The sequence below is a fragment of the Rhea americana genome, unplaced genomic scaffold (assembly GCF_003343005.1).
Source record: "Rhea americana isolate MKP2758 unplaced genomic scaffold, rheAme1 scaffold_193, whole genome shotgun sequence".
NCBI classification, from domain to species: Eukaryota; Metazoa; Chordata; class Aves; order Rheiformes; family Rheidae; genus Rhea; species Rhea americana.
Window position 1 is genome coordinate 455,967 of NW_028186072.1, and position 25,668 is coordinate 481,634.

The 25,668-nt window shown below is 38.2% G+C and overlaps 1 protein-coding gene across 2 annotated transcripts in view; it reads left to right on the top strand.

The window, feature by feature from the left end:
- The first annotated feature begins 6 nt into the window (after positions 1-6).
- TSC22D2 (TSC22 domain family member 2) overlaps positions 7-25,668 on the top strand; it is a 30,621-nt gene continuing 4,959 nt past the window's right edge. The window contains exons 1-2 of one of the 2 annotated variants that reach the window (XM_085302826.1): positions 7-2,064; positions 20,315-20,386. In XM_085302826.1, coding sequence (XP_085158952.1) covers positions 74-2,064; positions 20,315-20,386 — 2,063 coding nt within the window. In that variant the 5' untranslated portion in view covers positions 7-73. The remainder of the gene's footprint in view (positions 2,065-20,314; positions 20,387-25,668) is intronic. The other variant, XM_085302827.1, reaches the window with a different exon arrangement.

The window sequence follows — 25,668 nt, forward strand, 5'->3', positions numbered from 1 at the left end:
AGCCCGCGCCGCCCCCGGCCGGCGCCGTGCGCGCCTCCGCCCGGCCGGCGCGGCCCCTCCCCGTGCGGGAACCATGTCCAAGATGCCGGCCAAGAAGAAGAGCTGCTTCCAGATCACCAGCGTGACCACGGCCCAGGTGGCCAGCAGCATCACCGAGGACACTGAGAGCCTGGACGATCCYGACGAGTCCCGCACGGAGGACGTGTCTTCTGAGATCTTCGACGTATCCCGAGCCACTGACTACGGCCCTGAGGATGTCTGTGAGCGGAGCTCCTCTGAGGAGACTCTCAACAATGTGGGCGAGGCTGAAACGCCTGGCAGTGTCTCTCCRAACCTCCTTCTGGATGGGCAGCTGGCTGCAGCTGCTGGTGGGGTGGCTGCGGCACTGCCGGTCCTGGGCCCCAATGGGGGGGCTGTGCCCAAGAGCTCTGCCGTGCCCCCAGCGGCTGCTCCCTCTGGCACCGCCATGGCAGGTGGCAGCGGTGCTCAGGCTGCCGTGCCCTCCACAGGAGCTTCTACATCTGCTGTTCCTGGGACCATGTCTCAGATGGTGGCTGCTGCATGCAGCTCACGCTTCAGGGTGATCAAGCTGGACCATGGTACAGGAGAGCCCTACAGGCGAGGACGATGGACGTGTATGGAGTATTATGACCGGGACTCAGATGGTGGAGGTGTCCTGGGCAGGACTGGAGATTGCATTAGGCACAGCAGCACCTTTGAGCAGGCTGCTCAAGAGAGGGACAGTGGCCTTGGTGCCACAGGAGGTTCTATCGTCGTCTCAGCTGTGCCAGCATCGGCACATGGCCCGGATTCTATAGCTGACAGTTCCCTTACTGCTGTGTCACAGCTGCTCCAGACAGAGAAAATGAACCAGCCCTCTCTACAGCAACCTAATTTTGTCATTGGACAACAACAACAGCCACAACAACCCATAGGTGGGGCCATGCCTCAAAGTACTGCTCAGCCTGTGTTTTCTGGGACTCCAGTAGCAAATCAGCAAATGATGGTGCCGCAGCAATCGCAGCCACAGGTAAATGCACAGAGTGTTGTACAGGCTGGACCCAATGGGAAAGGCATGGTACCCCCAAGTGTAACGATGGGCCAGCCAAGCCTTCCTGTGGCACAGCAGCAGGTGCAGCAAGCAAACATACCAGTGACTCAGCCTCAACAATTTGCTTATTCTCAGTCCCAAATTCCACCAGTGCATCTACTGCCGACGCAGCCTTCTGGTCAGACTGAATACATGCAACACATGACAATTATGCAGTCTCAAGGAGCTATTCAACAAGCTACCACAGGCTCTATTCCAAGTACTGTGGCTTCCAGCCTCTCTGTGGGACAGGTGACTGGCCAGAATCCCTCACCTGTGGGAGCACCAATGATGGGGGTGTCAGCACAAGCTGGTGAAGTAGTGGGACAGGGATCAGGAGTAATGCAGAGTGGCCAGACGCAGTCTAGCCAGGCTGCCGTTCCACAGCCTGGAGGTGTGGTGCAGCAAGGCATTGGACATACAGGCGTTGTGCAACAGAAACCTGTGACTCAGCATCAAATAGGTGGTAGCAGTCAAGTGTCTGGGATGCCCAGTGCTCCCCATACCATGGTTTCTGGAGTTCAGAATGTGCCTGCAGTTGTGCCCGGTACAAGTGTGCCTAGCGTGTCTACCACTTCTGTTACTATGCCAAACGTTCCTGTTACTCTAGTGCAGTCACAACTGACTAGCCACACTTCTGTGAGTAGAAGTTCCAGTGTTGTCCAACAACAGCATGTCGGGCACTCCTTAATACAAGGCACACCTAATGTACCTACAAATCTGCCACAATCGAACCTTGGACAATTTCAGACTCCAGCTCAATCCTTAGTAGGCCAGATCGATGATACTAGAAGAAAATCAGAACCCCTACCTCAGCCGCCACTTCCTGTTATAGCTGAAAGTAAGCCTCTTGTGAAGCCTCCTGTTCCAGACACTGTAACAAATCCTCTTCAGTTACCTGCAAGTACTCCTATGAACAGTCTTGCCAGCTCTGTCTTTGGCATATCTATTCCTGTTGATGGTGATGAAGACAGGTATGAACTATTTCAAACTATGTTTTTAAAAGAACAAACAAATAAGCTTTAGGTTATTGTCAGATGTTTTTTAGCAGCTCATGTTTAAAATGTCTCCTACCAAAGTATCAGTGTGGGTTTTGTCTGTATGTGTTTTTAAGATTATAGAACGTACAGAGAGTGTAGGCAAGCAGTGAATAGTACTGTTTCTTTTCAGTCTGTGAGGGTGATAATTTTTTCCCTCTCAAAACAGCGCAGAAAGTATTCAGAAAGCTGTAAGTAACGTAGCCTCTTCCGCATCCAAACTGACTGAAAACTGTCTGTGCATCTACATAATTGCTCAGTTTCTGAGGAAATCCTTTTCTCTGGGAAAAAAAAGTTAAAATGGATTATTCAGCACTGGTAAACTGCAGTGTTAATGCTTTTTTTTTTTTAAAAAAAAAAAAAAACATAGTGCTGCCTCAGGACTGTTGGCTGAAGTGTCTCAGAAAAGTTAAAGGTTTTTAACGCTTTTTTTTTTTTTCCTCCTACCGTCAGACTTGCACGTGGAAATACCAGTCAGTAAGGGAAATAGCTGCAGCTTGGATATGAATTTGTATGGGCTAATATAATGAAAACTGCAGATAACCCGTTGAATTGAGTAAGATCATACTGCTTTTTCTTGGGGAAAATATGTAGACAGTGGAAAATACTACCTCAAAACGAGTCTCCTTTTATAGAAAGATAATATGTAACTGTTAGTTTTAATAATGGTTTTAGTAGAGGCAGACTAATCAAATGGTCTGAGAGAGGGAACGTGTTTTTTTCAGACCTATCGGCCTGCTCTGAAGGATGGCACGATGACTAAAACTGTTCTTAATTCTTTTCTTTAAGAGAAGATTTCAAGGAAAGTAGTAACATTAATTCAATGCTCAAACATTAATGTTCATTTTTGAGATTACTGCAGTTTGAGGAACAAAATGCATGTGGGTTATACTTATTCCTATTTTTATTAATACAAATAACACTATTATTAAAAGGTCCAACTTGCTGAATTACCCTATCTTCCTTCTCTCACCGTGGAAGAATACCAGCCTTTAAAATAAGTTTGGGTTACTCAGAATGCCTTTCAGTAAACTTGCTGCGTATGTGGGGGTTAGGGTGCAGTGGATGGAGAAGGTAGCTCTGCTTGTCCTTAAAGACTTTGTTTTTAACTGCAATAATGTAGGCCTTGTACTCACTCTGAGCTTTGACTGGCATTGTGTTTGAGATAGTAACTCTGCTTGTACCTTTGTGTAAACAAAAGCTGTGTTATAGACTGTTCTGCTAGTTCTGATTTAAAAATAGAGCAGTGAAGAATGTGGAAGAAAGTTATACTGTTAAAAATACTCCTGCAGTTGTACCTACCTTAAGATTGCTGACCCAGCTGGCAAACCCTTCTTAGTGCAAATAAGGCTTGATTTCAAAATGGTGACTTTTTTAATAGCTTGATATAGTTATTGGGAAACATTTATTTTTAAGTCATTTTGAAGACATACATTCCTTTTGCATAGCTTGTAATACTTAATTCTATAAATTGTAGCAACAGATATGATCATCTGTGACAAATGAATCACTAAGTTTATGTAACAACAAGGAAAAACTTGTCCCACTTACTCAAAACTGCAAACTGCTAACTTTGTGCTACACACTAGTGAAGACAGTTCTTGATAGTCTTCCCTGGATAGAAGTACTATCACAATGTGTAAAAACACTATCTATGAACTTGAGACACTTGGCAACATTATTCTCACGTTATTTGTTCCCAAAAACAGTTTTTCAGAAACTTGGCTGTGAGAACCATGAATTAAAAAGCAGAGGTGGACTCTGAATGCAGCGTGTTATTTTTACTTGCCACATTAGGATATTCAGAGAAACTAACTTGTGGTTATCTTCTCAGTTGTCTGCTCCTGCACTGGGTAATAAAAACAGTCATTTGTTGCAGTGGTACACTAAGCAAGGAGCTATATGGCATGGTAAGAGTTTTTTCCTTGTCCTTTGAAGGATAAGCCTAGACTATATCACTTTCAGTATACTGGTCAGGTGCTGAGTGGTAGTACCTACTTGAGAAGTGAAGGCCCTGGTTTTGCAGGTAGGTGTGTACGGGCATTATATGCACGCGCCAACTTACTGTCTTCCTCCCACCTTGGATGATCCTAACTACTGGAYCTAAGGACTGCAAAATCCATATGATTCCCATAAATAGTTACTACTTTTCTACAGAAAACTAAGTTACTAGAAATAAAGCCAAGCTTTGCTTTCTCTTTCACACCAGTACATAGTCTTACTGTTCCTATAACACACTTTAAAAGGTTAGAGGAATGTTTTATACAAGCTAGGAAAAACGTTAACTTCCTTTCTACCTATGCTTCCTTTTCAGAAAAATTCGTAGTAGAGGCGTGATTCTTAGAGTTGATTCCGCCTTTAATTTGAAGACTTGTAGCTGACAGTGTGTCTTTAACTGAGCTAGCTCAGTCCTAAGTAGGCCAGTTAGTTCAACTAAGCAAAGAAAGCTAGGTTCAGTGGACCTGAAGAGGAAGAGTATTCTGAATATTGCTGCTTGTTGTTGTTGGACTCTGTATGAGTCTTATTCTGAACTATATTCTGAGATTATTTTGAAGAGTTAGTAGGTTGGAATGGGTATATCACTTCTCAGAACAATTTCAAACATAAAACTTTCAGGATTTACATGACTTCTTTACACTGGCATGGACTATTGTGTAAATGATTCTGCCTGGCTTAATAAAGAACTAACCTTGGAATAGCTTGTTTTAGTAGTGATACTGGTAACCAATAAAAGCTTGCTTTATGTAGGCAGTAGGATATATGCTTTCAGTAGATCTGTTTGTGCTTCTTAGCTCTCTGATTGTAGCCTGACTGCCACTGATTTCAGAGAGAAAAAGATAACCTAGCATCTTGTTATATGCAGAATTACCACTTTATTTGCTATTACTCTGAGAAGGCTTTATTTTATTTTTTTTTAGCCCTTTTTGCTTGTCTTCTATTCTTCCTGCTTTTTAGTACTTTACAGCTGTTTAAATGGGCTTATTCCCAGCTGCTTAACCTACTGAAATTAGTGGTGAAATAGTTAATGGAGACTTTCAAGTGTCATTAATAGGCTGAGAGTTGACACTGATAAAACTAATAAGGCACAAAGGGAGCTCATATGTCATGAGTCACTGTCTCAGGCTGCTTGCAGGTTCAGGAAGTTAACACTTGCTTCTGTTTAGAGGGTATACTTTGTAATCGTAAGGGCTAAAAGCTTGTGGAAAGCCTTGTCTTTTTTTAATCTTAGTATATAATATTCAAAATATACCTAGGAAGGAGAGGCCAATTTTTAAGAAGGTATTTACATATCTTCTGGCACTGCCCATTATATTTAAACACTTAAGCATAATTGAGATTTGACAAACTTGTAGAGTATTCTCTTTTTAAAATAGTCAAGGAATAATATATAGCTCTAAATATCCTGGATTTTTTAGTAAATCATTTACTACTTTGGATTTGAAGGGAACTGCTTTAAAGGTAAGATAGTTTAGGATGGGAATTCTTTGAAAACAATGAGAACTGCAGTGAGTATGAGCCAGAGACTTCTAACATTAAAAGTTCGTCTGTTCCCATCTTGTGTAGAGCAGGGGGACAGGAGCCTCGCAGTCCATTATTTTAGATTAGCTTACATCTAAAATAGCTGTATTTGGAGGTATAAGGCTACAGCTTGATATAGATATCAGGATTATTTACCAGAGATATTGCCYATAACCTTTAATTTCCTGTCCTGTTAGTCCAAAAAGCTTTCACAGTAGCCTAAATAAAACTGCTGTATTACTTGGGTTGATCTGATGAATAATGAAGAATTGCATAATCCAAAATCTTATACTGAGAGCAGAGGAAAAATAAGGGGTCCAAAGGAATAAAGAAGCCTTTGGCATGTCTCAACTTTTCTTTAAACTGAAGTCATCAGTTTGGCTTTTTTAAGCTTCTAAATTAAGTTCTTACAAACAAATATGCTTTGTGCAAGTTATATCTACAACATAACAAATATTTTTTTTCCTTTTCCTCTCTAAATGTGGCTACAGGCAGAATAACTTGCAATGGTATTCATAGATAGAAGAAAAGTACGCTTTCTGAGGTAGAAGTGAATATTATAATCCACTTTGAATTTTATAGTATCTTTGACAAATGCAGTGAAAGCAGGCATGTAGAACTGGATTTGAGAATGACCCTGACTATTCATATACTAGCCTCGTAACAACAATGCAAATTATTTTTGGTGAAGGAAAGTTGGAATACACAAGAGGTGATCTCAAGATCAGTCAGTGTGTGTCAGTACCTCCACTCACCTTCACCCCAACATATACAGAAATTTGTAGTTGACAACCATAATAGTTGAACTAGCTTTATACTTTGTTTTGCATCTTGAAGGGGAGGAAAAAAAAAAACTTGAATGAGAAAGCTTGTTCAAATATCCTGCATGTTTGACAGACTCTAGGGGCAAAAATATTACCAGGCATGTTGGAAAAGGGGCAGACCATAGATCATATTCCAAAGATAGCTGACCAGCTTGAACTGTGCAAGCTGTATTCCAGGATCTTTAATGAATGGTTGCGATTGTGAACTGTCAGCTACAGTGGCTAGACTATTGAAAACCTGATTGTAAGGACCTCTTCACAGCATGTATCTCCCCATTCAGCTAAGTCACTTATTTGTATAGTATACTAATGGTTGCTGATGAAGTATAATTGGTAAGACTGAGTCTTTGAGACTTTCTTAATAATATAAGATTGAAATTGGGCATAGACATTAATACTACTTTGATAAGAGTTCCTTTATGTATTGCTCAGGGTGTGTATTCTGTATTCCTAAAGAAGAAATTAAAGGACTAGGCAAGTATGTGCCAGTAAGCAATGCTTGAATTGCATTATTAGTCAATACTATCCCTTTTCTCCACTTTATTCTTAAGCTTATTAGAGCTTTCAGCTCTACCATAGCTGCAGAACCGAATGTTTTCAGCTCTCCTAACTGAAGGATTCTGTTTGAGTGTTTGTAGAAGCTGGAGAGAATGAAATATGGACAGACTCCTTAAATCAATCAGCAGTTTGGTTGATGTTACTATTTTTGGCTAGAAATACAGCATTTGAAAAACAAATTTTTAAGTGAACATTACAGTTGGTGATATCAAGTGATACCTAATGCAAACAGAGCCTCTTTTAGTAGTACAGCAAAAACTGCATACAACTAAAAAAATTACATAAAATAACATGAGTAATACACCAATGTTGAGATTATGAAAAACGTATTGTCATGTAGTCTAATATCAAATATTAAGATACCTAAATAGTCAAAAATAGCATAGGTTGCTCATTTGGCATTGTTCTTTCACGGTTTAAACTTATAAAGGCCTTTGCTAAGGAGGAGGTGATACTGTCTTGAAATCTTGTAGCAAGAGTTTTGAATGACAGTTATTTTACCCCCCCCCCTTTTAATACTTGCAAAATTCACAAGGTAAAATGGTTCAATTTCTCTTAAGGCCTTAAGTGTTCTAGTGCTGAAACAAACAGTTCTCTGTACTGTGTACTATTACAGCAGCAGACCAGAATAGTTAAGATTTTTTTCCTACTTTTCTAAATATGAGCACAAGTATTCCATAGTCAACTTTTTTCTTTTTTCCCCAAATGCTGTCTCGTATGAGAGGAATAACAGCAAATGTTTCATGGAAGCTTTTTAAAAGTTCTTCTTAAAGGCTGGTATTCAAGTGTTCTGGATTTTTGGGCAGGCTGTAAATGACAGGAGGATATCGGTAATTGGAATCAAACTATCAGATTTGGAGTTTCTCTTGGGCTGTGCATGCTGAGTAACATTCTTTATAAGAAGTGCCAGGAATCTCTTGCAACCTCAGGTGATTCTGTAGTGAAAAGGAATTGTTCTGTGTTACTATACTGGATTTCTGAGTATCTGCCTATTGCATTTTGAAGTTATATGTTAATTCAATTTTAAAGCTGGTGATGAATTCCTTCTGTTGCTTATGAAAAATACCAAGTTTGGTTATGCTTTCTGTGTGTCAGCAAACATTCTATAAGAAACTGAGAATTCCCCCACTATAATATGACTGTTCTAGTAGATAAATCTAGATTGTCAGCCACAGGTGTTTGCTTTCATCTCTATATTTGACAAAGTGTAAAGGTAGTGGTATTTATAGTAACTGCTAAGGCTACTGTCTTCTGAGAAGATTCTCCAGATATGAAAAGCCACTTGAAGTGCAGTGTAAGGTTGCATCTTCATTCCTCTTTTTGAAAACTCCTCTATCTTTAAACTGCATACTTTCTAAATTCAAACATGCATGGAGAGTTGGTGAATTTCTGCATAATAAGGTAGTTTGTTTTTACAAATGCAGGGTAGGTAAGTTGCTCTTTCTTTCTACTACATGAAAGATGATTGGACACTTTTATTCCTCACAATAAAAATAAAAACCATTCCAAGAGGTATTTTGTATGTATGTGTGTTTCCCCATTAGAAACTAGGAAGAATGCATTTGTGTTGTGATAGGTTGAGTGGATGCTCTTGGCGGTGCAGTGAGAAGATAAAAATGTTAATTAGCATGATAGAGAGGGGTCAGCTGTCTATCACAGTTTACCACTGGCATGTTGCTGTCTGGTGCTCATGTAATGACTGCAAACTGAAATATAGATCTGTGTCAACAGTCCTGCCCCTCTCATCTCCAGGAGGGGATGAGTGGGATATGCATGTGAACTGGTGATGGAAGTGTGGAATGGATAGGAAATGAGATTCAGTGAAGTGTCTGAAGATACTGTGTCATTCTACGCTTGTCTGGCTTATTGGAGGCAAGGTTGACCAAAAATGAGGATTAGAAGCCTACTTGCTTCTGTCAGTTACTTCAACTGTTTGTGTAGGGCTATAGATGACAACTTCTGGGAATGTATGAACATCTGTGTAGAACAGTTTGGTGGGAGCCAGGTCTGTGGGTATCTTCATCAACACTACTACCACCATTTCTTTTTAAATACTGTCAGTATAGGCAAAGTAGAAAGCTGTCATGCTGAAAGTGCTTCAGTTATTGAACTGTAACTTAAGCTCAGTGCAGGCTTGAATGAAGCTTGAGAGTTTTAACAAGTCTTGTAAATTGTGTGGGAGAGTAAATACACTTGTAATATACTGTGGTGTAACCCATGCAATACATAGTATCTTTTCAAAAGCTAAATGTTTTAATTAAGTGTTTGCTAAGAGATGCTTTCTTGGCTGTTGTCAAATAACTGGATAACTGGTAGGATTTGGCCACATCTGCTTCAATGATTTCTGCTTCCCTCCTCCTCCTCCCACAGATTTTTTTTTTTTTTTTTGATCATGAAAAAACAGGAACTATTTGAATATGTAGATAACTGAAATATCTGAAACTCCTTTACTGCAGCTTAATCCGGGGGGGGGGGGAATCTCTAATTTTGGGGGTTAGGTTCTGTGGAAATGAACACTCAAACTAGCTGTTCTGGTCTGCAATGCTGTTTTCACCAGTAATTGCAGGCAGTTTTTTCTTCACCCAGAGTTTTGATGAAATCTAGCTTTGTGGGCAGTGCAGGCAGTAGGGGCCTAATTTGCTACAATAACAAGTTCATACATGTTAATAAATGCCTCTTTCTTTACCAGGAGAGTTGAGCAAGGTAAAGTTGACTTTTTAAATGCATTTTGACATTTCTTCCACATTTCTTTTTCTATATACAATGCATTACTGACATGTGGATCCTTCTATTTCAGAAACATAGGGTTGGTTTGTTTTTTGTTTGGAATATGGGGTTTGGCAGGGTGGTGGTGGTGGTAATGCTTCCTTTTATCCAGTGAATTGAGGTCTGGCATTTTATATGCATTCTGAGCTTGTTGTCTTGGATGGGATAATTTGCAAAAGAATAACATGGTGGAATGTTGTTAATTAGCAAATTGCAGCTTAAAGGACTTGATTTGTTGCAAGATGAAGCATGATGGGTTTTAGACCATGTAAGTTGCTTTCACAAAGTTGGGTTTTTTCTTCGTTAAAGCTTGTTTCTGAATTGGTCCAAACATGGATGGTTCCTACAGGCACTTCTGTAGGTTTTTTTTTTTCCAACAGCTTTTTGTAGCAGTAGGAGTGCCCATGGAGTCAAAGACTTTCTGTATTGATTTATAATTTATTTTTTACTATAACTATAATTTATTGATATAGAAGTTTATCAGCTTCTACTCCAAAGTTCTTCTGTGAAGAGGGGGTACAGAAAAGTGAGAGCTAGCCTCTGAACAGTGGAGCTTTTTCTGTCTTCTACTTGAATTTCCAGTGCTTGTAGCCTTGTCCCAGGTGGTGTTACTAAGCTGTTTGTCAGTATTCACTACTTGCCTGAAATCAACAAATACTGCACCAGGCATGAAAAATTTCTGCTCCTTTCTTGACCACCTTCTGGGTAGCTTCTTAGCAGTTCTGTTTGATGGGTTGGTGGTACTTACAAGAGGAAAAAAACACAGTAGGACACATCATTGAAGTTCCCTATTAAGCTGTGCATCTTAATTCCTGAGCTGTTTTTCTTATCTTTACTGTAAGAACTGAAGGATAGCTTACTCAGTGAGAAGGTTCACTCAAACCATTCCTTACTCAGTTTGCAGAATTGTGTAATTAAAATTCAGTTGGACTGACAACCATGACAGCCTTCACAAAATAACCTTAGCATACAGTGCTTTAGGAAACTTACCTTTGACAATACTGTGTGCAAGGAAGAAAAGTATGAGAGTAGTGGCTATGCGGCTAGAGCTGAAGTGCAAGTCAGCAGTGAACTAAGTGCACTGAATCTGCCTTTGGCAAGTGGGAAGACAGAATATAGAGAATGGAAAAGATCATTGGCAAGTCTTAAACTACCTCAAAGCTGTTATGATTATAGGACTTCTGGGATATGGGGTCTGTGGTCTGGGATCTGAGAGAATTTCACCCCTAGAGTTTTGAGTAGTGGCTGTTGAAATTGGAAAGTTGCAGGGTCTTTTTTTGACTGTATATCTACTTASAGTCTACTTACAGGACTCTCCTTACTGAGTAAGCACAGTAAGGAGACAAACAGTACTTACTGGCTCACTTGCTAAAGATACTGAGGTTTCCTTTTCAGTGGCCCTATAGGTTTTAACCTTGAGAGTATTTTCTTGCCCTCACTAGTCAATGGATCATTTTTAGGATCTTACTGCTTAGTAGCAGCAACAAAGCATTTTCTTTAAAAGATAACATTCTTGTGGGGCTAAAACTCTAAAACCTCTTGGGAAAGGCTTTAGAACACAGGTTAAATAGTATTTTGAGTGTCATAACTACTGTAGATTTTTCTGTATATTATGCAAGAAGTCTTTAAAGCTTTTTTATAATACAATGAAATCATGAACTTCATGAACCAGAACTTCTCACTTATGTAGAGAGATGGGTTGGGTTTCTGACAGTGCTTTCGACAGATATCAAGAAATGTGTGTGCATAGTCCTTTAAAGTGACATGTGGAGAAAAGGTGGCAAGAGGATCTTGCATTCAGTACCTGTTTTGCAGTCTAACAAGATGCATCGTGTTTCGTACTGTTAGTATAGCACTACTTATGTCCCTGTTCAGGAACTTCTTTGCAGAAAAAAATCTATTTTCTTCTAGCTTTTTTTTTTGGTGGAGGTCTTCATTATTTTTGAAATTACTTCTAGTTTTCAAGTTCTTTGGGGATATGGTTGGGCCTAATCTACCTTGATTGACAGTTTTGGTGTTCTGCTGCAAATGATATACAAACAGAGGAAGACTAACTTCAGTAGGCCCTTCTGCAAGGGAAGAATTCTGGTAAGTTAGAAGTTTCTTTTTATTGTTTATAAAAAAAGTTAATTGAAAATACTAACTTATTAAAGCTTTCTTAACCATAAATTAGCTTATATAAAGTATATTGTGACATAAGTTCATGTTGTCAGTGTACTATTTAAAAAAATACATATTTATATGGAATGGACACTTGAAACTAGCTGGAGAGTAGTTCTCTTTTGGTTATGTTAATGAAGAAAAACTGTCAGACTTTCTTTGAACTATTAAAATAAGTTCTGAGAGCATGTGTTTTCCTGTCTACATAAAATTAAGCAGATGCATGATACTTCAATAGTGACTAACAGCTAATTTCCTCTGGATAAGTCATCTAATGTAAGAGACTAAGCAGTATTTTGTGGGACAATAAGATATTCTCATCTTAGAGCAGCAGGTACTGCTGACTCCTGTCTTAATAGGTCCCAAGCAAATGATTTTGAATACTACTGTTGTAAAGAGAAAACTGTTTCTCCATGATAGTAGCACCAGATCTTATGTATTTGGAGGAGAAAAGGTTTTCTATCTTACAGTAGCTTGGTGAAGTAGCAGCAAYACTTGGCTTGTCCTGGACTCTGCAGAGGCATGAGGAGGCATTTTGCTGCCAAATGTCTTTTGCCTTTCTGAGTGAAAAGTTAACAATTTTTTTTGAAGTAGCTTGGCTATTGCTAATAAATTTGTAACAATAGACCAAAGATTCTCTAATCTGTTTCTTGGTAATTTAGCCATTAGTAATAGAGTTATTTCTTCATATTGAGAACTAAATTGGTTAAAAAAAAAAAGGAATATTTAAGTGTTCAATTTAAGGTTTTGTTTTCTTAAATGGAAATTTAGAAGACGAACACTTAAATTTTCTCCATGATTAGTATAAATAGTAATATAAGAACTTAGTAGGTATTTCAACTCTTCAGCAAACCTCCCTCAAATACTGGATGATTACTGCTGAACACACTTGAATACTGTTGTTCCAGTATATCTTACAGCAAAATGCCCCCATTTTATTGATCTAAGGCTTTGTATACAGGAAATATGATGTCCTAGTGTCCTTCTTAAGTTTGATCAATATATTTGAAACCCTAATTCTCTCTTCAAAGAAACTTTGAATCAAGCTTTCAAAGAATGTAGTAAAATGAATGGCAGGGTAGCGGGTTTTTGTTCCTTTGCTCTACTGTTTTAATGTCTAAAAGGAACTTCAAAGGCAAAACTACAAAATAATGTTAATCAAAGAAAGCTTTGAATTATTAGTAGCAAAACTTGGTATACTGAAGTGAAAAATTAGGTGCAGCTGCACCCTAAGCATCTTGTCTGATGAACTTTCATAAAAGAAATCTTTACAAAATACCCATGTCAATGTTTTGCACTGGCTGTTGTCTGGAGTAGTAGCCTTGATATTCAACGAAAACAATAGTCAGAACAGAAGTCCTAGCTTTGCAGTTAGGACCTTGTATTAACAAAAGGATTGTTGATGTTAAATAAAGTTTGAATTCAGACTTGTGTCAAAGTGCTATTTGGATTTTTAGACTGCACTTTCATAGTCAGTAGGCAAATTCTGAAAAACCTTGTTGCTGTTTTTTTGGACACTAAATGTAGAAGTGAAGCTAATCACCTTATGATTTGCATGCAATGGATATGTTTGTGGTATCACCTCAGATCTGTCGGTTTTGTAGTGGTAGGAAATGGTAGAATATATATGCTCTAATTCAAACAAGACTGTTAAAGTCATTGAGTAGTTTTTTAAAATGCAATGATAAGTCAAGTAGAAAAGTGTTTTCTGAAGCTATTCAGTGCTGGTAGAAGAGAAGAAATTGTTGGTATCTCTTTAGTGTAGCTTAAGAGAATGGCTTTTGTCCCTAGGCAAGGGTATGTGGTGATAGCAGTGACTGCCTGCTCTTTGGAGTTGACTGGAAAAAAATGAGAAATGTCTGACTCTTCCTCACTGAAGACTCAGATTTACAACATCCCTCTAGTCTAACTGTTATTAATGTGATTTTAACCTGTTCTCCCCATGATGCATTCGTACTACCACTTTTGTAAAAGTGGTTTCACTCTTTTCCTTAGCCTCTTTAGAGATTGAAAAATGTTCAGGTGTCTCTTTTGGAGACATTTGCCCCTGAAGCAGGGGAAGGGCAGAGCTGATGACAACATCTCAGCAGAGCAAGCAAATGATCAGTGAAATGGCTCTGCCAAACTTTCTTACTCTGCCATTGGGACAGTTGTGTCTCATTCATGCCTTGGAGACCTTTAGTCAGAGCAGAGTGTTCCTTCTCAAATTGTTCTTTTGAGATCAGGGTGAAGAAGGCATGTGTTACCATCTCCCTTACGGAAAGGAAGATGCAGCTCTGATGGGAAAATGTGATTCTTCCTCTTCTAACACTCTACATCTCAACATCAGGAGCTTGAGAATGCAGCTAGATGGAACTGAGCTGCTCATGTCAGACCTTTTTGTCTTACCACAAGTGATGTGTTTCTCTAGTTGTCTGAGTAAAGTTACCTAAAGGTGATTGTTCATGATTCTCAAAGTGCCAGCAGGGAATATGTAGCAGGCTTGAAAGCAGTTGAAACTGAGTACTGGTGCTACTGGTACTGTCCTACTAATGATAGTATGGTGCATCTGTCTGTTTTCATCCCCATCCTCTTCAGTTAAATTATAAAATAGCCACTAAACATGTCCACTGTTATAGTGCTTAAATTTGTGGACATTTTTCTTTACCTTCTCTCCAGTGGAAGTCAAGTTCAGGCACTTTTTTCCCATCTCCACTTTTTTGTGAATGTCTTCATTCAGAAGTAGCCTGTGAACCCCTTTAATGTCCATGGAGATTGAGAGCCACTATTCGAAAACTGACATGCAGGCTGTTAACTTGGGCAGCTTTTCCTATCATCTGTAGCTAAATGCACCTGCAGCTGGAAATGTAATGGGATTTAATTATTAATGGCTTTTTAGGGTATGTATTTTGAGTACAATGGCTTTGAAGAAGTATGTCAACAGGTTGCAGTGGTTTTTTAATACAAGGAGGTATAAAAAGCAAAACATCTTTTGAAAGAGGAATGGAGAAGGAATTTTGTTATTAGGCTAAACATAAGCCTGAAATGCCCAAACCTTTATGAGGCATTCCCTGCTAAGCTATAATCAACTGACTGGATGATACCCCTGGTTCAGCTTCTGAAGAAACCACCCCCACGTGTTCAGCTAAAGAGCAACTGTAATCAGTCTAGGTCACAGCTATTCACCTAGGTAAAAGCAGCCTTTTATTACTGGTTAGTACAACATATAAGAGAACTAACCTGTGTTTAAAAAAATGCATGTACTATTGCCCAGAAGTGCTTTAATCTTCTATAAGCTTTAGAAACTGAGCCTAATTCACTTGTCCTTTTATGCAGAACAAATTGGCAATTGATAGCACAAGCCTCCATGTCTTTCATATTTTAACTCCTTACTGATCAGAGTTGTAAAAGCACATCTGTATATGCTAGTAGCTCACTAGGCTGTTTTTTTAAATCTCTTCCTTCTCATATACAATGGCAGAAATGAAGTAACCACTTCATAAATAATATAGAGGTATCTTACCGTACCAAGACTTTCTATTCTTAAGCTTAGTATTTCAGTATGAGCCATATGTGCAACTAATAATTTCTATTTAGAGTGGTCATTTCTCACTTTCCAGCAAAAAAATGATTTTTTTGAGCTGCCTTTCAGTTCAACTGTAAAGTATAAACCTTTACTTTCTCTATTTTGTAGTCAGATTTCTTTCCTGCAAGAGTTGATTGTGTTAGAAGGCAGAACTTTTCCTCTAAAGTTCTTGTTAATGGTCTTATTCTTGTGAAGCTGGGGCTGTGTACCAGTCGGAAGATTGATGGACTTGAAATCTCTTGGAGTAGTTACTGTTTGGTCTCTTCTAGAATTACCAGGACTGGAAATTTCATCACCTAAGGAAGAAATCTTTTCTATTGCTTATTGTTTGTGTGGAAATCATTTTTGATGCACAGTTTAAACTTCCCTTGCTGCAATTAAAAACAGTAATGTTTGTGCTGTATCTAGCAGGTATGCAAAGAACCCTTCTCCTTTGTAGATAAGTTGAAGTATCTGAATTCTGTAACTTTTTCATCTCTTCTTGATGCTTAATTTTCTTCTGATTAAAAGAAATGTCAAATTATTTTTCAATAGTGGTCTTATCTGAACTCTATACAGCTTATATCTTTTTGAAGGGTTAGTTTTTAAAACAGGGCTTAAAGTCTAGGTTAGAGGCTCAGAAGGACTGACTAAAACAAGACTTCAGTTAATACATGTACATCCTGTGAAAGACAAGTCTTGAAAATTTGACACCTCTGCAAGATTTTTAACTGCTGTTTAAATTCTCTTCTGGTGAATTGTACCCTGCTGCACATTTCACACTTTACTTGTGCAGCTGATTGTTGCTACCAGAGCTTAATACTTCATGCTTATCCTTACTGAATTACATCCTTTTTATTTCAGACCGTTGCTCCAATTGGGCAAGATCTTCCTGAATCCTATTCCTACTGTCCAGAGTGCTTGCAGATCATCTGCAAGTATAAAGATAGTCTGTATTCCACTGCCCAAGTCATGGATTAAAGTATCCTATAACAGAGTTGGTGGAGACCTTTGGAGAGCTCAGTTGATGCATCCTTCCATTCTTCCACTGAACCATTGGAGAACACATGTACAGAGTAGTTATTGGTCATGGACCCACTTTGTATAAACTATTTTAATGCCTTCTTGCATGACTTTTGTAATTAAAAGCTCTACTAATACAATAGTAACTTGGTCACATCTGTTGTTTTTTTATATAAGGCCTGACAGTTTGTCTTGTAAGGGATTTTTTGGTTGCTGTACACTTCTGAAAAGGCTATCAATGTTGTTTTTTCTGCCTTCTAGATAATAATAAATAGACGGTTCTGCTTTGCTTTGTTTTTCCTCTGAGGTAATTTAAAGATGGGTACTTTAGCCTCTTTAGTCTTCTGGACCTTCCCAGTCTTCGAAGTTGATGAAAATAAGTCAGCAGTACTTAGATCTGAGAACTGTCTGAGGTGTGTTAGTGTGAATTCTTGATTCTGCCACCCTGAAAAAGAACCTGGTATTCTTTAGGTGTTCCTCCTCTTGTTCTTGCTGAAGCTTTTGCCCTTAATTGCTGATTGAAGAGTTGAAGATTGAGGCATACATTCTGTTATACAATGGACAGTCATGTTTCTATACCTCCTTCAAAAGTAGTAGCTGAAGAGTCTGTTCAGCAGCCTGACTCTGAGCACTAAGTTGATAATTGGTGCTTCTGAAACTATAGTATGATTATATAAATTAAATTGAATTTATCTGTAAGCTTGAAAGCTTGCCAGCTTTCATAGCCATGGTTTCTAAAAAGCAGAGCCCTCTAGAATAAAATTTGTACTTGATTTATGCTTGTCCTGATTAGAGGAGGTGGAAAGATGCCATTTTGGATATGAGGTGAGACTTTGGTATGATTTAGACTTCCCTTTTAAGATGACAGCTGATGTTTCAAGTATTCAGAGAACTGGTACAACTTTCATCCTCTGAATCTGGACTGAATTTCTGTAGCATTAAAACTGTTTTTAGAAACCATAACACTGAAGTATGTAGTAAATACAGAGGTTTGTGAGCCTGCAATGGATATAAATATGGCATCTCTTGTAAAGAAACCAAGACTTAATTTTTTAACCAAGCAAGATACAGTTTGAATGCTTAAACTTGCTGTCTGTGGAAGCTAATTACCTTGGTCTCTGGGACTGGAACTGAGCCCCTGTTCTCAGGAATACCTGCTTTCCTCACTATCTGGAGGCTAAGATAAAAGATGTCTGGGGTACCTTCTGTGAAAGAGGAGGAGTACTCTGATTCAATGGTTTGGGGTCCATGACCTCCCCTCTTCCTGGCAGGCTGTTTTGCTCTGAGGTGCAAATGTGCCCATGGCTGGGGCTGAGTTTTGGCCTCTTGGTATCTGGCTTGGTATCCCTCCTGCCAGGGAAGGAACCTCATGGGCAGTATTGCTGCTCCAAGCTGTGCTCCATCAGCCTTGCAGGTCTGCAGTGACAGCTGGGGCTGCTGCCCAGTTGCAGGCTACCTTATACCCCTGGGAGCAGGGCTCCCAGTCATTTCAGCAAATTAAATAGGAGTTCTAAACTCTCTAACCCACTTTACTGTTTAATGTGGTTAAAAATAGTTGCCTTAACAGTCTTTTTGAAACCTGATGATATTGGTTCAGACCTGTACATCAGGCATTGTTAACTCTATTTGTGTTTTTGCTTTTTTGCTTTTTGTGGTTAGGAAGCTCTTCCTGTAAAGGTCTTCCCCCCCAACCCTGATAACTGCATTTTAGCAAGATGTTAATTTTATCAGGTAGAAAATATTCTCTTAATTGCATTAAGATATATGTAATGTTTTATTAATACAACATAAATAGTATAAAAGTGTTTTGTATTGATGCAGCTTTGTATCTTTCCAGATACTTGCTTGAGAGTAGATCTAGTGTATGGCTTATGGGTTATTAGTACAACAGTAGCCCTTATGAGATGCATGCTTTGTGGCTATAAGCGACAAGCTTGTTATACCTAACAATGGCAACAGCGTTTGATACACTGCAAATAAATGTCTTAAATTAGATGACTTTCTATTTAAAATCACTTTGTTACAAAGATGCTTTTCACGCCTTTCTAATTCTGTTGGGGCTCATCCTTGCTTTAAGCAAAGGAATACTACTTTATCTGCAGATGCCAGTTGCTTCCATATGTTAGGCCCCTGTATCCCTTCTTTAGCTATGGTGCTGCTACATACTGCTCTTCCTAAAAGTAGGTATTTAGTTGTCACTAAAGTGCGTAGTGCTTATTACGMAAATATATGAAGTCTGCATGACATGAGCATATTTATCAGCATATTGACCAGGCACATTCTGTAGCAGACTTTGAGCTTAATTCTGGATTCCTGATGACCCTTTTTGAGGGAGGAAGGGGAGAAAAGAAGGGAGGGGAAGGAGTGACAAATGCTTCAAATAAAATTTGTGAYGGTAATGGTCAGGAATCATTCTTTATTAACCTTGCAAGGTTGTTGGTATGTACTTGTCAGGGAAATCAAATTACTTCAGTTAAGTGTTTTGTTATGATGTTTCTTCTGTGATGTTTGCTTTTTTGTTTTAGAACTTGATGTGTACAGGAATTGTGCTTAAATGAAGAGAGTTAAGATTGGAAGACAGTTGCTTTAAGAAATATTCTTGTTAGGAACTTAGAAAAGAGGTAGACAGATGTGCTTCTAACATCGGTATAAACTTTATACTTCCAACTTAAAAACTGTTTTTGAAAGGAATTGGAGCTAGTACTAGCTTTTTAAAAAGTTGTTCAGTTAGGCTGTTACAGTCTTCCCTAGAGTCAGTACAGTTATACCAATGTAAAAAAACCTCTGAGATTGATTAAAGCAGTTTATAAGCTTAAGTAGAATGCTCTGATACAGCTACTTGTGATAGAAAATTAACTCAGTTTCATCTGGTACCCTATAAAGAACAACTGTCCAGGCAGTCTTTGGAGAATCACGGCCTTCAAGTTACACCCTGGGTATAGTTGCTTATAGTTGGGGCAAATCCTCACTGGATGAGGAAGGGCAGGTTGTCTCGGGGGAGGGGGTTCAACARTGGTTGTAGACCTTATGCCACAAGTTTCCGTTGTCAGAGAAGTTGCTGTAGTCTGAGCTAAAGATGTGTGAGAAGCAAGCTGGTAGAAGGCGTGCTCTCAGATTTACAGATTTGCAGAGTACCTCTAAAAAACTTGTTTGAAATACAGCAGCCTGTTGCACGTGAAGGGGGAGCATGAGGRCTGTGACAACTGCTGACAGTTAGCAGTATTTTAGATTCTTCCCCCCCCCCCCAATTTTAACTTACTCTTTCACAGTTTTACTCCAACACAGTGATCTACTTGGAGAAATCTTGTGATCCTAATGAAGTAATATATTAAGTTGAACAGAAATACAGGGTACTGTTTGTCAAGAGATTTTGTAAAATATGAAAAATATGAAAGGTATCTTTGGGTATGTGTAGCATTAGTGGTATACATTTTATGTAGGATATTGTCAGCATAGTACGAGATGTTTTATTAATGGCTTTTACAGTCTTTTTTTACAGTGGCAATTTGAAATGACCTGAAAATCCAAAGGGTGTGTGTGTGTATGTGGGGGGTATTTTGTTTCAGGGGGTGGTTTTTAATCAATACCTTCTTAATAGCAACTCATAGAATTAGGCTATTGAAACAGTAAGGTTTTTTCAGTCACTAAACTCTTCCTAAGGAGTTCTGTGGAGTCTGTACATTTTTGGACAGAAATCTTAAGTTGTCTGGGTAGCCAATTGTAAGGTAGGTAGAATAAGAGTTAATATTCTTATCCATTTTCAATATCTTTATTTGATTCTTGGATCTCATAGGAATCCGTCAACTGCATTCTACCAAGCGTTCCATTTGAACAAGTTACGTGAGTCAAAGACCTTCTGGGATAGGTATGAATTCTTCGATGTGGAATGCATACATGCTGAAGTATGCATGAACAGCTTTGCTCTATGCAAGTTTCTCGTCATCTTAGTTTGCATAAAATATTATACTTGTGTTTAGAATATCACACTGGACTTATGCAACCTAAAAGTCTGAAAGCAGTCCCAGAATTATTTCAACTGAGACTTAAAAGGTTTTAAAGTACTACATGAGATTTCTTTTCTTCCTCCTTCCATTATGCATGTATGATACATAATGAGTAAGCCGAAAGCATTTTAACACTAGTCAGCTATTAGCTGGCCTTTGCTAAAATATCTACAGCTTCCTTTTCCAAAAAAGGAAATTTTGGTGTTGTGACTGTTAACTTCTGTGTCAGAAGACAAGTTGTGAAAATGTCATATTTAAATGTGATTTCAGCAAAGTTTAAAATCTTTTGACCTTAAAACCAGGAAAGGAAGCTTTGTGGCTTGCTTTCATTCTGCTGAAGTTAAGCTAGATGGGAACAAACCTGTTCTGTGAAAAGATAAGAGAACAAAGAAAATCTATTAAGTTAGCTTTGAACTCATGGCGAGAAACTGCAGTGAAGTCATATTTTTTTATGGATATGACTTATCAGAGATGCATTACTAATTCATCAGTAGCTGCAAACAATGTTCTTTCCTGCATTTTAATGATCTTGAAGACTTTTTTTGTCAGCATTAAAGTGAAGCCCTAGTGATTATATAACTTCATCTTGTGATGCTCTGACCTGTCACAAGATCTGTTTAACAAACTCTATAGGATATAAATTTTGTTTAGTTATTTGTTAAATATTGACAACAATTTCATCATTGTATTGGCTGTATTTGACTTGAGGCTTACAAAACTTACAAAAGCTTTAAAGCTTGCTTGGCAACAATTTGCGTACTGTATGACATTGATGGTTCAATGTAATGCTAATGCATCCTGCTCTGTTTTTTTTTGTTGAAGTGCTAGCATTAGGCTAAGCTTCAAAAGCACGTCTTTCCTTTCTAACAGAAACTTGTGCAACTTTTTTTTTTGCTTTACGCTTCAGATCATGCCACTTTATTTATGAGACAATGTTGATATTTAGGTTCCAAGTACTTCCTTTATTTARTTGAAATAAGCTTCAGGGCCTTGAATACAAATTTGATATGCAGATGAAAATCCCACTTTTAGGTCCCACCTTCATTATTTCTCTATATTCATGTCTCAACTTAATAGCTCTTAAAATGAGGAAGCAGATTCAAAAAAAAAATTTTTTTTAATGATTAAAGTTGAGGCTTTATGAATCTTAACTGTACATAAACTCTGAAGCAAGTACTAGAAGTGTGGGATCTAGAGAAACATCAAATTTAGTAGATGTAAATGTCTTCCTTTTTAAAAATATTCTTGTATCTTTGAATACTTCCTAGTAAAAACAACTATTTGTCAAAACATAGAAGCACCTTCATCAGGATTAATACAGGTTTTAAACTTCTAATCAGTTCAGATTCCAAACTCTGACAGAGTTTAGGGGTTTTTGCATTAATATTCTACTTAGTAGATTTTCTTAAGGCCAGTTCATGTAGTTTTGGTTTACTTAGTCAGATGACTAATATTCAGCTGCTCTCAACAATAGGTTTTCAAAGAAAACCTAATAGAAGGAACTTAAAGTGCATAGTTGGTAAAGCCAGTTCTCTGGCCTGCTTCCAGTGGTAGGAGTATGGTGGAGTTGAGCTCGCAGGCAGGAAGCCGTGCCTTCTGCCAGTGTGCAAGTACGAACACTAGCAGAATGTGGAAAAGAGTCAGCCCCGATAGCTTCACTGTGTGTGCGCAAGAAGGCCTCTGATGCAAATGAGAATCTATTATCAGACTTGAGCGGTTTGATAAATTAAGTGGGTCTTGGCTTTTTATGATGGCCAGTTTGTGAAAGATGTCTTCTGTGAAAACCATAAACCGTTCTAATACCATCAGAATCCATTCAGCTTCTCCATCCCAAAATRTAGGAATTCACATTTAAACTGCAAAATGTACAGGTCATAAGTCTGCCAACAGACTGCTTAATTACATTTTGCAGATCCTTCAGAAGTAGTTCATGTGCTTCAGGGGTTTAAATACGGGACTTTAGCCTAAACACAGTGGAAAATCTTTCTGTGTAATTTCAGTTGTTTTTCTGCCCTAGCAAATACAGTTTATTCTCCTATGAGCAGTCATCTCTTGGGACCGTCTGAAGTCAGCAAAGCTAACCACATGCTGTTGCAAGGGACAGTAGAGTACTACTAGAAAATACTCCCCCCCCCCAAAAAAAAAAAAAAATTGTTTCCCTTTTGCTAACCCATCATCATGGGGAGAGTGCTAATAACATTCAAACCATTAAATATTAGTGGAATATTGGTTGTTATAAAGACTTTCAGGGAAGGCTGGGGATGTTTTTCCTCTGTAGTATTCATATAGGTRTTCCTAAGGGCACAAGTCCCATGAGTTGCTTTTCAGCTAGCACAGTTGCTTAGAGGATTAAGGCGAGTGAAGGCCTTGGCCTCTTGGTATGTGTCACATGAGCCAGGAGGATTGCTCTCCTATAGCACAGACTGCCCGTGAATGATAATGATGCCATAGAAACTTGAGTGGATTTGCCTAAAACATAGATGAAGTTGAACTTTAATTCAAAGCAGTACAATTTACACTTTTCATTGCATTTTTATATGCAGCATTAAACCTTCCTAATGTTTAAAAAAAGATTCCTCCCCACATTTGCACCCAGAGAAACATTTTCCAAGTTATGCTGGTAAAAATCTATCTTCAGTAAGTTGGGTGAATTAGCGTCTCTCCCTGTGCTGGATTATGGCAGACTTCCATTTCCCTACCCTGCAGCTTTCCATCAAGTGAGATGTCCKTTCTGCAGATGAGAGAAGGGGTTTCATACTTCGTGCAGCATTATCTGGAAATTGCAAGGTGAAACTTTTCTGATTTGGAATTAAAAGTCTTAGAACTCTATCAAATTAAAGAAATTTGTTTACAAATAGGCTGATGTTTCATGTGATACACTATTCCAGTTTGTGTTGCAATTAATGTGTTTTTTTTCTGATGCTTCCTTCTCATGGAAGATGTGCACAGTGCAACACTCTTGTACAGGGAAGAGTATTTGATTGATTAGCGCCACTCAAGATCTTATTAAAACTAGTAACCACATTTTTCTTCAATATGTTCAAAACTGACCAACTAAAATCAAAAAGCCCCCAACAACTAAACCACTTCAAACCTCATTGCTTTTCTTTTTGTTACTTGCTTCTGAATTGCTTCTTATGAACCGAATACACAGGTCTAATAACTTGAGCTTTTCATTGAGTCAAGAGATTTTTAATCTACTGATTTAATACATAGCTTCCTGTTTGAGAATGAAGGCAGATAAACCTCTTGGTTTTCTTCAAAGGTATTTTCTTTATATAATATAGTATAAAATTTCTTTTTCAGCTTCTGATTGAGATCAGTTATTTCATACTGAATATGTCTGCAGAGTTTCTTGTAAAGCTGAAGAGAACTTAACTGTCCTGTAGAAATAGGTACTTACCTAGCATGGAGCTTCAGTAGACTCRCCTACAAAGGCGGACACCTGTCAGTCATTCTGAAGCTGTGAATTCATATTCTCACACTATCTTAAAAAATATAAAAATCTGAAATATTTGCATAGTTCTTTCAAGGCTGGATAATTGTTYATATTGGGAACCCATTGTATTGGCTCTCATAATTGGATAGAAATTGATCTAAATATGCCTTAAGTGTTTAAAGTATAGAGCACTTGATCATTGTGTAATACCAGGATTGTTGGTAACTGTAAACGGTATACATTGTACTAACATGCCTACCAAGCACTCATTTAACAATATTATAGCTTGCTGATGATACAGGAACATCTTTTCTAGAATCTCATACTGTATTTTTTAAAATACTGGTTCTATAAAGTTTATGCAGCAGTGAAGCCAGGGTACTGCATTGTTTAAAATGTGATTACTTTGCATTAAGTATGAAATGCATCAGGAACATGACCTGCACTTAGATTTAATAGTTCTCTTCCTGTTTTCTTCATCTGTATGAACATGGTTGTCCAAAACGCTTCTCTTGCTTTGTTTATAAGATGTTTCAAAGTACTGTTTTGGGGGTGAATATAGGAGAGAAATATACCTAATATACAACAYAAAGAATTCCAAGGTGCAAGCTTTAAGTATTTGTTAAAATACTACTTAAAAAAAATGTGATAGTGAGCTTTAGCTAAGCAGTCTTATTAGCAGTCAAAGCATATTTTTCCCCCTTGATCTCAAGATGGGGAAAAATTACATTTTAAGCTATCAGGATTTTTGAAACACTCAAAATGAGGATTTCTTAGACTAAAATGGATTTTGCTTGTCTGATGCATAAGGTGGATGCTGTTTTTACCACCTCTTGCTGGAAATGGATAATTGCACTTAGTAATCTTGTCACTCTCTTGTTGGCTGTAACTCTTGCCTTCTGCTTGATGTGCTTCAGAGTGGTCTTTACACACCAATATCTCCTTTTGATCAGACCTATTCAGGTTACTTTAATATCATCACAGTTTTTGTTAGAGTGTGTGGGGAYGTTATTTAAATGTAAACTTGGAGGTTCAGATCAAACCTCGGTCTCTTAAATTAGTCTTTCTTAAGAACTAAATACTGTCTTTTCACTTCTAACTGAGAACTTGCAAATTGGGATATTTGTTCTAGTAGATATTGCATTAAATGAACAAATTATAAATTCTTAGTTATGTTTATGACAGCAAAAAACTTAAAATGTTTCTGACCTTGTAAGGGCTGAATTATACATATAACTTCAGTTTTGCAGCCATAACATAGAAATATTTTCTAATGGAAATTTGACTTTATCAACTGCTGCGAATTTGAGGAAAAATACAGAGCCTTAAGATTTGGCCATATATTTGGAGTATGGCACAAGGGGTAGACAGCTTTGGAGAAAACCTCATAGGAGCTATTTATTGTAGAGAGCACTCAACAGTGCATAAAGACCGGAGTGATATGGGGATTGTGCTAGCATAAAATCTATTTTAATGCACTCTTTGAAAGTGAAATAAAATCATACCATCAAGCTGAAACCATATCTGGCAGCTTTGGGAACTAAGTGAAGACTATTCTGTCAGCAGGGAGCTTGGCTTGGGATGTAAGGGCATTGATCTGATTAATCCCAGGACTCTTTATCTGCTCTACGGTAAGCAGTATGGATACTGAACTTATACTGAAAGCAGTTCTGCAATCTTGGTTGGATATTCTGACAATAGTTT